Here is a 13,121-nt window from a genome sequence, read left to right as displayed (position 1 = left end):
AAGGGGCCATAAAGAGAAGAGAGGCTCCTCTAAGTGTATCAATATGGTTACATTTAATGAAGGTACAGCATTTAGCAATATTGCTACACTTATAGGCGCATCTCTTCTCTTTTATACTCTGTATCTCCTGCTGGATTTTGCTTCTAATCCCCTTGTGGAGGCTTCCATTTGTGGATGGACATTTTATGGTTACACAACTTATCACATTGCTATAATCTTTTTATATGAACTATAAACTGAAGGACCTATGAATAAATGGTTGTGAAACAAATCATTTGAGTTTCCGTTATTTCTTATGGGGATATTTGCTTTGATATGCAAGTGCTTTGGATTACAAGCATGTTTCTGGAACAAATTATGCTCGCAGTCCAAGGTTTTACTGTATATGTAGTCAGTGAGGACATTGTCTTAAAGCAAGCCTAAAACCTAAAATAAAATTTAGGTTCATTTGTTAACCCAATAACAGATATTTCTGTTAAAAAAACGTACCCACTTGCTAGCTTGGACTTCTGATTACCCCATGACACATTCACTTTTTTAACAAAAGGTTCTGTGTGAAGCAAAAGGACGACTTGCTCATAAAGAGGCTACCAATCAGTGATGCTGCCTCACACAGAACCTGCTGATTTCATGAGAGAGTATTAGACCTCATGTCAAGTTTTTACTTTATGTCCACTATATTATTATCACTCCCCAGCCAGTTATAGAGTCACCAAATATATTTACAAAAAATGTACAAAAAAGGAAGGACTTTTGAGGCACTATAACACATAATTTTTTTCATAAAACATGTATTTTATTTATAAATTAAATAAATTAAATAATTAATTATTCAAAGTTTCAACACTCTTAAAAACATGACCCCCCCCCCCCCCCCCTTAACACATATCTGGCACCCACTTAGAGTAATACAGTTTGAGTGAGTATACAATACTCTCATAGTACATACAATTCTCTTGCTGTGGATAATGTCAGACCTTTGCAAAAGATCAACGCATTTATAGGATTACATGTTTCTACTTCATCAGGAGAAAAACAAGAGGAAATCAACAAACTATAAAAGTATTAAACATATGCATATGTTAAGAACAAAATAAACAAAAGATTTTTTTGATCATGCAGTGGCTTAAAGTTCCTCCTGTCCACTGAAACCACTGCAAGACCATGAAACAAATCTAGGCAGGGGTCTCATAAGAGTGGGACAGAACTAACCCAAGAGATCTGGCGCAACCACGAAAAGCACCACAAGCAAGTCATATTTCTGACTCTATTACAAATTTTCTTACCTGGAGATCTTGCCAATAACAGTATTTTCAGACTTGCATTTAGCAGCATTATCAGCCTTGTGTGCATATTTCCTCAGGAGCTCATGTGGCAGGCTGACAACACTGCTGATAATTGTGAGGCAGTGGCTTATGGTTGTCAGCCTGCAAAGGGAAGTACTAGTGGGCGGCACAGTGGTGTAGTGGTTAGCACTCTCACCTAGCAGTAAGAAGGGTCACTGGTTCAAATCCCAACCACGACACTACCTGCCTGGAGTTTGCATGTTCTCCCTGTGCCTGCGTGGGTTTCCTCCGGGTACTCCGGTTTCCTCCCACTATCCAAAGACATGCAGGTAGGTAAATTGGCTTCTGTTCAAAATTGGCCCTAGGATATGAATGGGGACCTTGGATTGTGGGCTCCTTGAGGGTAGGGACCAACATGAGTGTGCAATGTACAGGGATAGGGACAATTGTAGACACTCACTCAGGTTGAACTGGATGGACTGGTGTCTTTATTCAACCTAACTAACTATGAAACTATGAAACTATGAAACTAGTACTGGCAGCGTTTTCACGTAAGACATTTTTCAATAGAGTTACAATAATAAAGTGCTTATAAACAGTGTACACAGTGAGGTTGATTTACTAAGACTGGAGAGTGCAAAATCTGGTGCAGCTGTGCATGGTAGCCAATCTGCTTCTAACTTTAGCTTGTTCAATTAAGCTTTGACAAAAAAAAACCTGGAAACTCATTGGTTTCTATGCCGAGCTGCACCAGATTTTGCACTTTTCTGTTTTAGTAAATCCACCTCAGTGAGACATGGGGGGTTATTTACTAAAGGAAAATCCACTTTGCACTGCAAGTGCACTTAAAAGTGCATTGAAAGTGCACTTGGAAGTAAAGTCGCTGTAGATCCGAGGGGGACATGCAAGGAAAATAAAAAACAGTATTTTAGCTTGCACATGATTGGATGATAAAATCAGCAGAGCTTCCACTTATTTCAGATCTACCCCTTAGATTTAGAGCGACTGCACTTGCAGTGCAAAGTGGATTTGCCTTTCGTAAATAACCCCCATGGTTCCAAATATACTGACAAATAGATATTGGGTTTATGTATGGTACTTTTTAAAGATATTGAATGAGCGAGTAAAGAAAGCCCCCATTATGTCCACTCTCTAATGCACTTGAATAATTAACATAGTACATACCATATAAGTAAAGGCCCTCCAAAGTGTTCTGCCAATATGATTATGATTATCATTTCCTGAGTTTAACCAATTTCTTCTTGTGAGCAGTCAGGTGAGTATAAACAGAGAAGAAGAAAGATGTTCAGGAGCAGGTTTTTTGTACTTGCTGGAGTGCACCATTTTGGAAAATCAGTAACTGCCCAAGTACAGAATGCACATTGACTTTTTCATGTTATAATAGGCAGAGAACCCAAGAGAAGTTGGAAGAGAAGGTATCAGTGTTGAAGAAAGATCTGGTTACCTTCCGAGAGAATCTAAGCCAAGCAATGCTTGAAAGAGATGTCCTGCAAGGAGAGAAGGAGGCTGTCACCACTGCTCTTAGCAAGGTTTGTCTATGTGATGGATGGCTATCACTTGTATTGCTCTACACGTTTCTTCCTGCAGACTCCTGTTAGCAGTGGGTTGCCATCTGACTATATAGGCTGGCTTTCCCCTTTGTTTATGTTGCAAATAACAATTTCAACCATTACAGTGAGAATCAATGCAGTTTTTATCAAACATTTAGGTAAATCTTTTAGTACCACCATACATATTGTACATAAAGCCCAGTTGAATGCTACAATCTCAGTGGCAATGTCAAATCAATTTATTTTTAACCACGATAGAATGTAAATTTCATCAGGATGTGGATATTATTGAAAATGTACATGTTTCCTTCTAATCGGAGAAAGGTCATCTCTAGGACATGCCACATAGAAAATCCAGTTCTCAGTGCGAGGTGGAAAATATTGATCTTAGTACAGTACACAGTGTCTCTGGTGTGGATTGTGTTTTTAACATGGATTTCCTTGCCAGGCTGAATCAAGCAGAGCAGAGCTGGAACTGGCACTAAACCAGATGCGAAGTGAACAAGCGGGACTGAGCGACTCTTTGGCCAAGATGGGTGCTCTGAATGAAGGTTTAGCGCAAGATAAAGTGGCTCTGAACCGTGTCATCTTACAGGTACTTGTGCTGTATATATAATAACATGACATAGTAATATACAGCATATATAAATATGCATTTCCTTTTAAAAGTGCTTCCAATTATCTATCAGTTTAACTAGTGTAACCACCTGAAGTATGTTCCGAACACCAGATACAATTTTAAATCAAGCCTACAGTTATATTGCACATTACTTTTTTAGCTGGTGTGGAAGTGGCATGGTGGGCTTACAGAAGGGAAAAAGTTCAGGGTGTGTACTACAAGTCTGAGTTCAGTGGTCAAGGCAAGATTAGCCACTATCAGCCTTGCCTGAAATTTCTGTTGATGCCCACTATGCAACAAACAACATTTAAAAATTTGTATTGTCAAAAACACATATGCAATTTAAATTAGAGTGGGCACATTATATTTTTTTATATAAAAATGTATATAATGTAATTCAAACCTTAACTGCATCTATTTGGCCTTTTGATTTTTTTTGGGTTATAGCTAGAGGCTGAACGGGCTTCCCTGCAGGAGGACCGGCGTGTTAGTGAGGCCAGCTGTGCTGCTTTGAAGGAGCAGCGAGAAGCACTGGAGCTGGAGGTATCCCAACTACAGACAGATAGAGCCAGACTGGAGCAGAGATGTCGAGACACTGAAGAGAAATTGCAGAAGGATGAGAAGCAGCTTCACAGTGTGCACAGAGAAAGAGCAAAACTAAAGGAACAGCTTGCACAGGTAACAATGAAGATGGAGCAGGAAATAAAAAAACTTTTAAACATCCAGGTGACAAAAGATAATTTTTAACTAACAGTAAAACCACAAAATATACAATTTGACATATACCAGGAGATTTTACTATCCTAGGAATTTAAAAAGCGAGAAGGAATTGTATTCTACTAGTTTAAAAGACAAGGGTGACCCAGTTAGTGTCTTTTAGGCCCTTATGTTAATTGACTATTTCAGATAGTTACTGTACATAGTTACATCATTGGTAAGGTTAAATAAAGACATCAGTCCATCCAGTTCAACCTGTGTTTGTGTGTGTTCATGTCAAAAATCATTTCCCGTATCCCTGTATACTGTGTTAGCTAAGGTACCTGTCTGATGCCCCATACACACTATCAGTTTTTCTGCTGAGTTTTTCCTTCAGGTTTACCAAAACCATGTAGTAGAAGGGTCTGACTGATTGCATACAAATTGAAACTCCTAAGGTTTGACCTCATATTATATGGTTTTGGTAAATCTGAAGGAAAAACTCAGCAGAAAAACTGATAGTGTGTATGGGGCATACGAGTTTTTTAGAACTATTAATACTTCTCGCTGACACCACCGATTGTGGAAGTGAATTCCACATTGTTACCGCGCTGACAGTGAAAAACCCCCTACGCGGTTTAAGGTTAACCATCTTCTCCTCCAATTTCATTGAGTGACCCAGTTGTCCTTCTTACACTCTTTGAGACTGAATCATTTATTCCATATGCCAGAATCACCATTGAGGTATTTATATATCGCCACAATATCACCTCTCAAGCCCCTCTTCTCCAGAGAGAATAAGTTTAATGTTTTTTAGTTGTTTCTTGTAGCTTAGGTCCCCCAGTCCCCTTATTAACTTTGTTGCCCTTCTCTGGACTTTCTCCAGTTTCTGCACTTCCCTCCTGAGGATTGGTGACTAGAACTGGACGGCATACTCCAGATGTAGGCGAACTAGCATTTTATAAAGTGGCAGAATTATTCTTTTTTTCTCTTGAGTAAATTCCCTTTTTTGTGCATGCTAATATTCTTCTAGCTTTGCTTGCTGCAGCTTGGCATTGCATGCCATTGCTGAGCCTGTCATCTACTAGGACCCCCAGATCTTTTTCCATCCCGGATTCCCCCAGAGATTCTCCCTCTAGCGAGTAACTAGCATTCACAAGTGCACTACTTTACATTCTTCAACATTAAACTTAATTTGCCAAGTAGTTTCCCACCCCATTATTCTATTGAGGTCCTCTTGTAAGGTTACTATATCTTACTGTAAAAAATCTATTAAGTGTTTTGTAAACCTGGACTTATGTTCTGTTCTCAGGCCAATGCATCAGTTCAGACATTCCAAGAACAATTACAAGAAACCCGGAGAGAGCTGGACATACAGTCAGCAGCTTTACAGCGTGCTGCTCAGCGCATGGAAGACCTGACCAATCAGAATGCAGAGCTTGGTGTGCAGGTAGCAGCTCTGGAGGCTGACAGGCAGGAGCAGGAAGATGAAGTGGAACAGCTTCGGTAATACTTAGCATATTGTGTAGTGTAGTTTCTGCAATGCATCCAGTGCTAGCTTACTGAGGGTCTTCTTTCTTGTTGTCATCAACTAGTGCACAAAAAGAATCTCTGGAGAGCACCTTATATGATACACAACGTCGCACAGCTCAGCTAGAAGATCGCAGAGAACAACTTGAAGGAGAGATTCATACCCTTATGCTAGCAAAACAAAACCTGCAAGGTATCAAACCAGCTGCACATCTTAATGTTTTATGACTTACAGACTATGAACTACAGTAAAGTCTGTTGTGATCCATTCCCTTTAAACATAAGTAACATCTGGATAGTAAAACCACCAAAGATCATGGGTATAATAGACAGTTTTAAGCACCTCAATATGTCATTGATCTAATGTGCTCATATATCAAATTTTGCTCATCTTTACTTGAAGAAAGCACGACCAGTTATATTCATCTTTATGTAAACGATATCTGAGATTTCTGGGGAGATATTAAAAGACTGTAAAATGGCTCCACGGAGCTTTCCAAAAATTCCCCTGAGATCATTTAAAAAAATAAGACAATCACCATTTTTTTTTTATATTTTCTTTAAAAAACATTTTAGATAAATGCGTTTTTGTTTACAAACTCTTTTATTCAAGTAACTTGGTGGTAGAAGTAAGAAAAAAAAACAGCAATATGAAATGGGTACACTGAAAAAAGAGTTCAAGGTACAAAGGCCAGTTACATCTTGATATTAGCAAAATGACAAAGGAAAACATAAAATTGTATCAGTGACTATAAGACAATATTACAACTTGAGCAAAAAGGGATAGCTAACAGATAAATGCTTTTTTGAAGGGAAATATTTGTTTAAAGCTGAACTCCAGGCATATCTAAAAACATTGATTAATGCAGTTAGATATCAACTGCATTATTTATAATTAATTGGTATTAAACCAAAAAGCCAACATTATATGGCGGCTTACCAATTCTTAGATGTTGTGGCTGCATTAGGAGTTGTGATCACCACGTGAAAACAGAGGGGGGGGGAATGCCTAAAAAAAACAATTGCAGACACCACATTTAATGATTTGTAAGCTGCAAAATTACATTTATGGTTTTATTCATTTTTATTTATTATTTCAGGGACTTATATAGCGCCGTCAATTTATGCAGAGCTTTACATATACATTGTACATTCACATCAGTCCCTACCCTCAAGGAGCTTACACTCTAAGGCCGCGTACACACGCGGGGACTGTTCGCCCAACTTTGTTCGTCAAACAGTTTGAGCGGACAGTCCGCTCAAAATTAGCATGGACGGACTTGGCCACACACGACGAACGAACAGTCCGCTGAAACTTGCGCGATGACGTGAACGGCACGTACGACGGGACTAGAAATACGACGTCCTATACACTGCAATGCAACCTTCGCCGTGTAAATCCTTTCTGAGCATGCGCGGAACTTAGTTTGACGAACAAGCCTACACACGGGCGGACTGTCCGCTCAAACCAAGTTTCGGCGGACAGTTTTACGGAATTTCCGAAAAACTTTGTTCGTCAGACTGTCCGCTGAAACTGTCCGCTGAAGCCCACACACGAGCGGACTGTCCGCCGAAACACTGTTCAGCGGACAAAGTTGAGCGAACAGTCCCCGCGTGTGTACGCGGCCTAAGGGGGTTATTTACGAAAGGCAAATCCACTTTGCATTGAAAGTGCACTTGGAAGTGCAGTTGCTCTAAATCTAAGGGGTAGATCTGAAATAAGTGGAAGCTCTGCTGATTTTATCATCCAATCATGTGCAAGCTAAAGGCTGTTTTTTATTTTCCTTGCATGTCCCCCTCGTATTTACAGTAACTTTATTCCAAGTGCACTTTGAGTGCAAAGTGGATTTTCCTTTAGTAAATAACCCCCCAAGGTCCCTAACTCACATTCATACATACTAGGGACAATTTGGACAGGCTCTAATTAACCTACAGGTATGTCATTGGAGTGTGGGAGGTAACCGGAGTACCCGGAGGAAACCCACACAGGAACAGGGAGAACATGCAAACTCCAGGCAGATGGTGTTGTGGTCGGGATTCGAACCAGCGACCCTTTTGGGTTTAATACTGTTTTAAGTGTGTTTTAAAGGCAACTAGTGCTCATACCTGAATTTAATTCCCTGTAAAGCAGTACTCGGAGGGGGAAAGCACTAGTGACTGAATCAGATTTGCTGTATGTACATGTATTGATTTGGGATATCCATACAGGAGAGATGAGCTGGATGAGCTCCTTAGTGCATTTTCAATTTTTAATTGTTAGTGGAAATAAAAGAAGTATCACAGACAGCACTCAGTTGTTCTGTTTTCTTTCACTGTCCAATCACAGGCTTGGGGCAGGAAGGTGACCTTGAATAACTGTGTAGCAGGTACCTCTCCAAGCTGATTAAATCCACAAAGGAGAGAGAGCTGCCTGCTAGCAGCTGCATTGGCTTTTCACCCCCCTTCCACTCTTCACACACATACACACACACACACACACACACACACACAGACAGAGGCTAGTCTGTTCCTCCCCTGTGTTCCTATTGGCAGGAGGAAGGAAGCCAATTGTAGGAGCAGTTACACGAACCAATGAATTTGGCTTTATCCTCCCTGGCGGTATGATTATTTCAGGTTTTTGGTGCTGAAAGCGGTACCATTATTTTGCATGGAAATTTGGCGTTTTATATTGTAGGCCTGTAATTATTAGGAATAACTCACTTAAATCTGTTCAAAATTCATAATTTATGATTTTGTTTTTAAAGTTTGAAAAATGAAATCATAAATTATAATATAATAAATAACTATAAATAAATCCGCTGTCAGTGTGAGGAGAAAAAAAACAATCACTGAGCCTTTGTTTTGATCATGTGATCAGCTGTCATTGGCTGATAGCTTATCACATGGTAAGTGGCCGGGACCAGCCCCTTACTCGGATCAGTGATCACCCGAGTCTCATTGACTCTGTGATCACAGCACATGCAGGGAGCGTGCACAGGGGAGGCCGTCATATGACAGCCTCCCAGCAATTTAGGTCCACGCTGTGGCCGTCATTCGGATGTCAGGTGGTTAAAACCCAGCCTGCACTGCATTAAAAGCAGAGGATGATGGGAGAAACTATAAAATGATCTGCAGACAAGGCCCCAGCACGGTTGCTTCCTGGATCCCATTGTGAGAACACCATCCTGTTGCTGTGTGAGGGGATTGCGGCCTACCAAGGAGCATGTGGCCTGCTGCTCCAATCCGCAGGGTCAGGACGCCATCTGCTTTTGGAAGGACGCTCTGCAGCATCGCTGTATGCCATGGAGTCAGCTGATTTAACAGGTCAACAGACTGAACGCCATTGCAACATATCTGCGATTAGGAGAATCATTTCATCACTCTTCAGAGGATCGCTGAACTTGTACAGGATTGGTGAGGGGGGGCTCTTGCCCAGGAATCTCATTGCCTTTTATAAATTACACATTTGAACACTGTGCATAGACATCTGTTACCCGGATTGTGTAGAGGAGTGTTATGTCCCAAGACAGCTATCTTACCCTGTTCCTTATCACTCTGTTACATTAAAGGACCCTTGTTCTTAGAGCTCCAACATGCCGGTGAAGATAGAGTGAGGTCTCACTTTTAGGACACACCTACCTATAGTGTATTATTCCCAATAGGCTCTGAGGTATTATAGGTTGACCCGGGGTTCCCCTTTAGTGATATTAATATCTACAATTATCCTTAGCTTGCTTAAAGATTTGCTTATTACCGTTTAACACTGTTCTCACTGGTGTTACTTATGTTGTTGCTAATTGCCATTTATTGCTTTAACAGAAATTGTTTCAACCAAGTCCTGGCTACTTATACAGGACTTGGCTGACTAATATCACTTTAAACCTTTCTCTGGTCCAAGTAAACTTGAGAGAGCAGAACTTTGTGTATTATTCCTGTGTTATTTCATGAATCCAATTGCTAGGTGCGCCAGAGGGGCGGGGACAGTTCTTTGGGGTTGAGAGGCAGAGCAACGGACTGAACAAACAAAAGCAGCTCCATCTGGGGTATCGCTACAACTGCAACAGGGAAAAATCTGGTCACCTACCTAGTTCTGCTTTCTGGAACGATGTGTAAGGCTACATGCCCACTGGGTGTTCAGCCCATATGCGGTAATCCTTAAGGTTTTTGTGTGCCCGAGAGGCACAAGTGCACTCTCCAGCCTCACTGCCGGAAGCCTATAAAATAGGCAGCGGCTGGACACTTTACCGAGTGATACTCATGTTTTGGGGCTGTATATGTTCAGGTACCTATGTCTGGAACTCAGAACACGCAAAACACAGCAGGGCTGAATTAAAAGAAATACAAATCCTTTTGGCAAAAAATAGTTCTTTGTGAATATAGCTCCTTTCATGGATTTAGCTATAAAACCATTAAAAAGCCTCATGAGCGGGCCTCATCATTAAAAACTTACAGATGTCAGAAAGTGAAAGTGTCTATTTGCCTGTTAATTTTAGAAAACATTATCTTTCTCCTTTGCTATAATTAAGCTTTAGTGAACTACAATATAAATGCACAGTGTTACCTATAATATAAATTTGGTCTATGGTTCTAAAGAAGCATAATTGATTTGTACATCATTTTTTTTAAATAGGATTTTTCATGTACACAAATACCAGAACACTCAAGTTTCTTTACAGCAATATGCTATATGTATCAGTTTCATGGTATATTGTCATTTTTGTTTCTTTACCTTAGTGGAAGCACAGCACCAAGCACTGGAAGCTGAGGAAGCAATGGCAGAGCTGAGGCAGCTGAAGGTCAAGCTGGAGCTGCAGTTGGCACAGACAGAGCAGGCAGCACAGCTCTCTCTCTGTAACCAGGCCCAGCAGCATCAGGATGCTATAGAGCGACTCAAGAAAGAAAAGGTTTTTATTGTTTTTTTGCTTGACAAAATGTTGCGTCATGGATGAAAGAATGCAAATCACATAATAAGGGGGGTAAGGCACTGGAGTGGTTAGAGCCATGTAGTTAGCTTATCTTGTTTCCAGATTGCATACAGCTTAGGCTAAGAGCATGCACAAAACCAAAACCAGTTAATTTTTTTTTCATAAGGCAAAGGACAATATGTAATGTACTGGCTATTTCTGCCAGGCAGACTGATGTATTCCTTTCCAATACCAGATTACACGCTTTACTCTATTGGGCCATATACTTTTCGAATAAGCTCAGTAGGTTGAAATATGTAAGAAATTGATACAGCACAATATTTAAATCTGATTTGCATTTTGTCCAGTGACTTGCCAGCCGCTTGACCCTTCTCAAGATAGCAACAGGTCACCCCTGTATCACTTGTTCATTGTTCTGTATACTTAAAGACTTTTGTTATGTTCAAAGATGAACATGTTATTGGTGGTTAAAATTCAGGTAATTGTGCATTGTGCATTGTTCTTCGCATGCCTCTCCATGTTATTTTCTCTACCTGAAAATACCTCAATAAACATTTATTGAAAGTGAAACATAGTTTAGTGGAATACACAATTCCAACATTTCTAATTCAAATACTTGAATATTTATGGAGTGAAAACAACTTCAGTAGTAGTCAATTGGAAATTCACATTAATGGGTTGGGAAATAAGTTTTTTATTTGCTGTCTTCATATGAACAAGTATAGATATTCTAGCATAGTTTATTCCTGTCCATTTAGGTTTGCCCTTATGTTAATCAAAGAGGATCTGCCACAAACCTATAGAATGCAGAGTTTCCTTTTAATATATTGCCATGTAATGAGCTGTAATGAGCTTAATCTTTCATGATCAGGAGTCTATGCGTTTAGCTGTGATGGCGGAGAAGCAGGAAGCAGTGCAGCGGATGGAGATGGAGAAAGAAGAACTTCTATCTGAGCATGAAAACATAAAGCAGAAACTGAATGCAGAGATGGTACGCCTGCAGGAAGACAGAGAAGAGAGCCTGTATAGAGTGGAGAATGAGAAGCAAAAAGTAAGAATTTGTAGTTGATTCATGGGTACATATATTAATTATTGCACCTATTAATGGATTGCAGCTGCTTATATGGACTGGTAAAATGACTGCAGCTGGCTGTTGGAATTACTGTACCTTGGATCTGGCATATAATTCGAAAATCTGTTGCCTTGTGTCTAAATCATATTCCATCTGTCATCTGTCATCCAAATGCATATTTAAGTTGCTTGTGGATCAGTGAAGTCTCTTTTTGCAGGCTTTACTCCAGAAGGAGACTGAGAAGAATTCTCTAAGTGAGCGGCTGATGCAGATTCAAAGGGAGCTTTCTGACGCTAGACTAGAGGCTGAGAGGTTTAGACGTGAGACTCAAGTCAAGCAAGATCAGGACAAGGTTAGTGTTTACTATGAAACATAGTCTTTCCTAAGGTGGATACACACTGTCATGCAATCATTGGGTCTTAAAAAAAACACCTGATCGATCCAAACTTTCCCTGATTCAAAAAAGCACAAACTAGTTCCATGCAAATGACTTGACCAGTGAATAATTTCTTCTTTATGAAGTACAGTTTTTTTTTAATAAAAGCAGATAATGAGTACTAGAAATACTCATGGTCACACACTGAATTTGTGTTGGAAATATTTTTGCAGCCAATAGCTATTATGATTTTTACATATAGAAGAGAATGGTGGGTTCACTGAGTGCATGCCATATTGTAACATTGGTCAAGAACCTTGAAGCATGTTAAGACCACTTGTCATATTTGAAATAAGATCTACTCCTATATGGTGACATTGAAAATACTGTATCGTACTGAGCATATGGAAGTAAGGTGTGAAAATATCAACTGGTCCTTTGATCTTTCTTTTTGACTTGATCAGGAACAGCTGGATGGCGTTTCTTCAGAACTGAAAGCACTGCAGGCAGAGTTTGAGGATGCTGTGTCAGCTCACGCAAAAGACAACAGAAGTCTTTGTGAGCGAGTCAAACAACTGAGCCAAGACAGGGAGAGCCTAAACAAGGAGGTAAGCTGAGATATTCACAAATGTAGTTTTATGTCCACTCCCTATTTATATTTTTATTGTTTCATTCATTCTTTCTCTATGTATGTGATTGGAAATATGATAATTTAATTCTTATTAGACAATCATAAAACTGGTTTCTAAGAAAACCAAAACACAAGATAATGTTCATCCTTGCAGGTGGAAGAGCTGAGAACTCAGCTGCGTGTAGCAGAAGATGCCAGAGATGGGTTGCGCAGAGACCTTATCGAAGTTCAGCGCCTGCTGCGAGAGATGGAAGAGACCTGTGAGGTGCAGAGGAAGGAATCTCTAGAGTTGCGTCGTGATCTTGGAGATCTGACTCGAGAAAGGGAAACTCTACAGCAATCCAATACTGAGCTGAGAGCTTCCTTTAAGAAGACAGAAACAGAGAGGAGCAGGTAAGTTACATAAAAGTGAGATTTAGGAGATAACCTGCATTAT

General features: G+C 40.0%; 1 protein-coding gene across 2 annotated transcripts in view; it reads left to right on the top strand.

The window, feature by feature from the left end:
• LOC143988700 (uncharacterized) overlaps nucleotides 1–13,121 on the top strand; it is a 191,498-nt gene that overhangs the window by 130,763 nt on the left and 47,614 nt on the right. For both annotated transcript variants that reach the window (XM_077488460.1, XM_077488461.1), the window contains exons 15-24: nucleotides 2,692–2,836; nucleotides 3,306–3,452; nucleotides 3,924–4,154; nucleotides 5,485–5,678; nucleotides 5,768–5,895; nucleotides 10,416–10,585; nucleotides 11,478–11,657; nucleotides 11,896–12,030; nucleotides 12,519–12,662; nucleotides 12,840–13,078. In XM_077488460.1, the coding sequence (XP_077344586.1) occupies nucleotides 2,692–2,836; nucleotides 3,306–3,452; nucleotides 3,924–4,154; nucleotides 5,485–5,678; nucleotides 5,768–5,895; nucleotides 10,416–10,585; nucleotides 11,478–11,657; nucleotides 11,896–12,030; nucleotides 12,519–12,662; nucleotides 12,840–13,078 (1,713 nt within the window). The remainder of the gene's footprint in view (nucleotides 1–2,691; nucleotides 2,837–3,305; nucleotides 3,453–3,923; nucleotides 4,155–5,484; nucleotides 5,679–5,767; nucleotides 5,896–10,415; nucleotides 10,586–11,477; nucleotides 11,658–11,895; nucleotides 12,031–12,518; nucleotides 12,663–12,839; nucleotides 13,079–13,121) is intronic.

This window comes from Lithobates pipiens, unplaced genomic scaffold (genome assembly GCF_037356315.1).
Source record: "Lithobates pipiens isolate NorthernLeopardFrog02 unplaced genomic scaffold, aLitPip1_a1.2 Scaffold_18, whole genome shotgun sequence".
NCBI lineage: Eukaryota > Metazoa > Chordata > Amphibia > Anura > Ranidae > Lithobates > Lithobates pipiens.
This window is presented reverse-complemented; position numbering and strand designations above follow the sequence as displayed.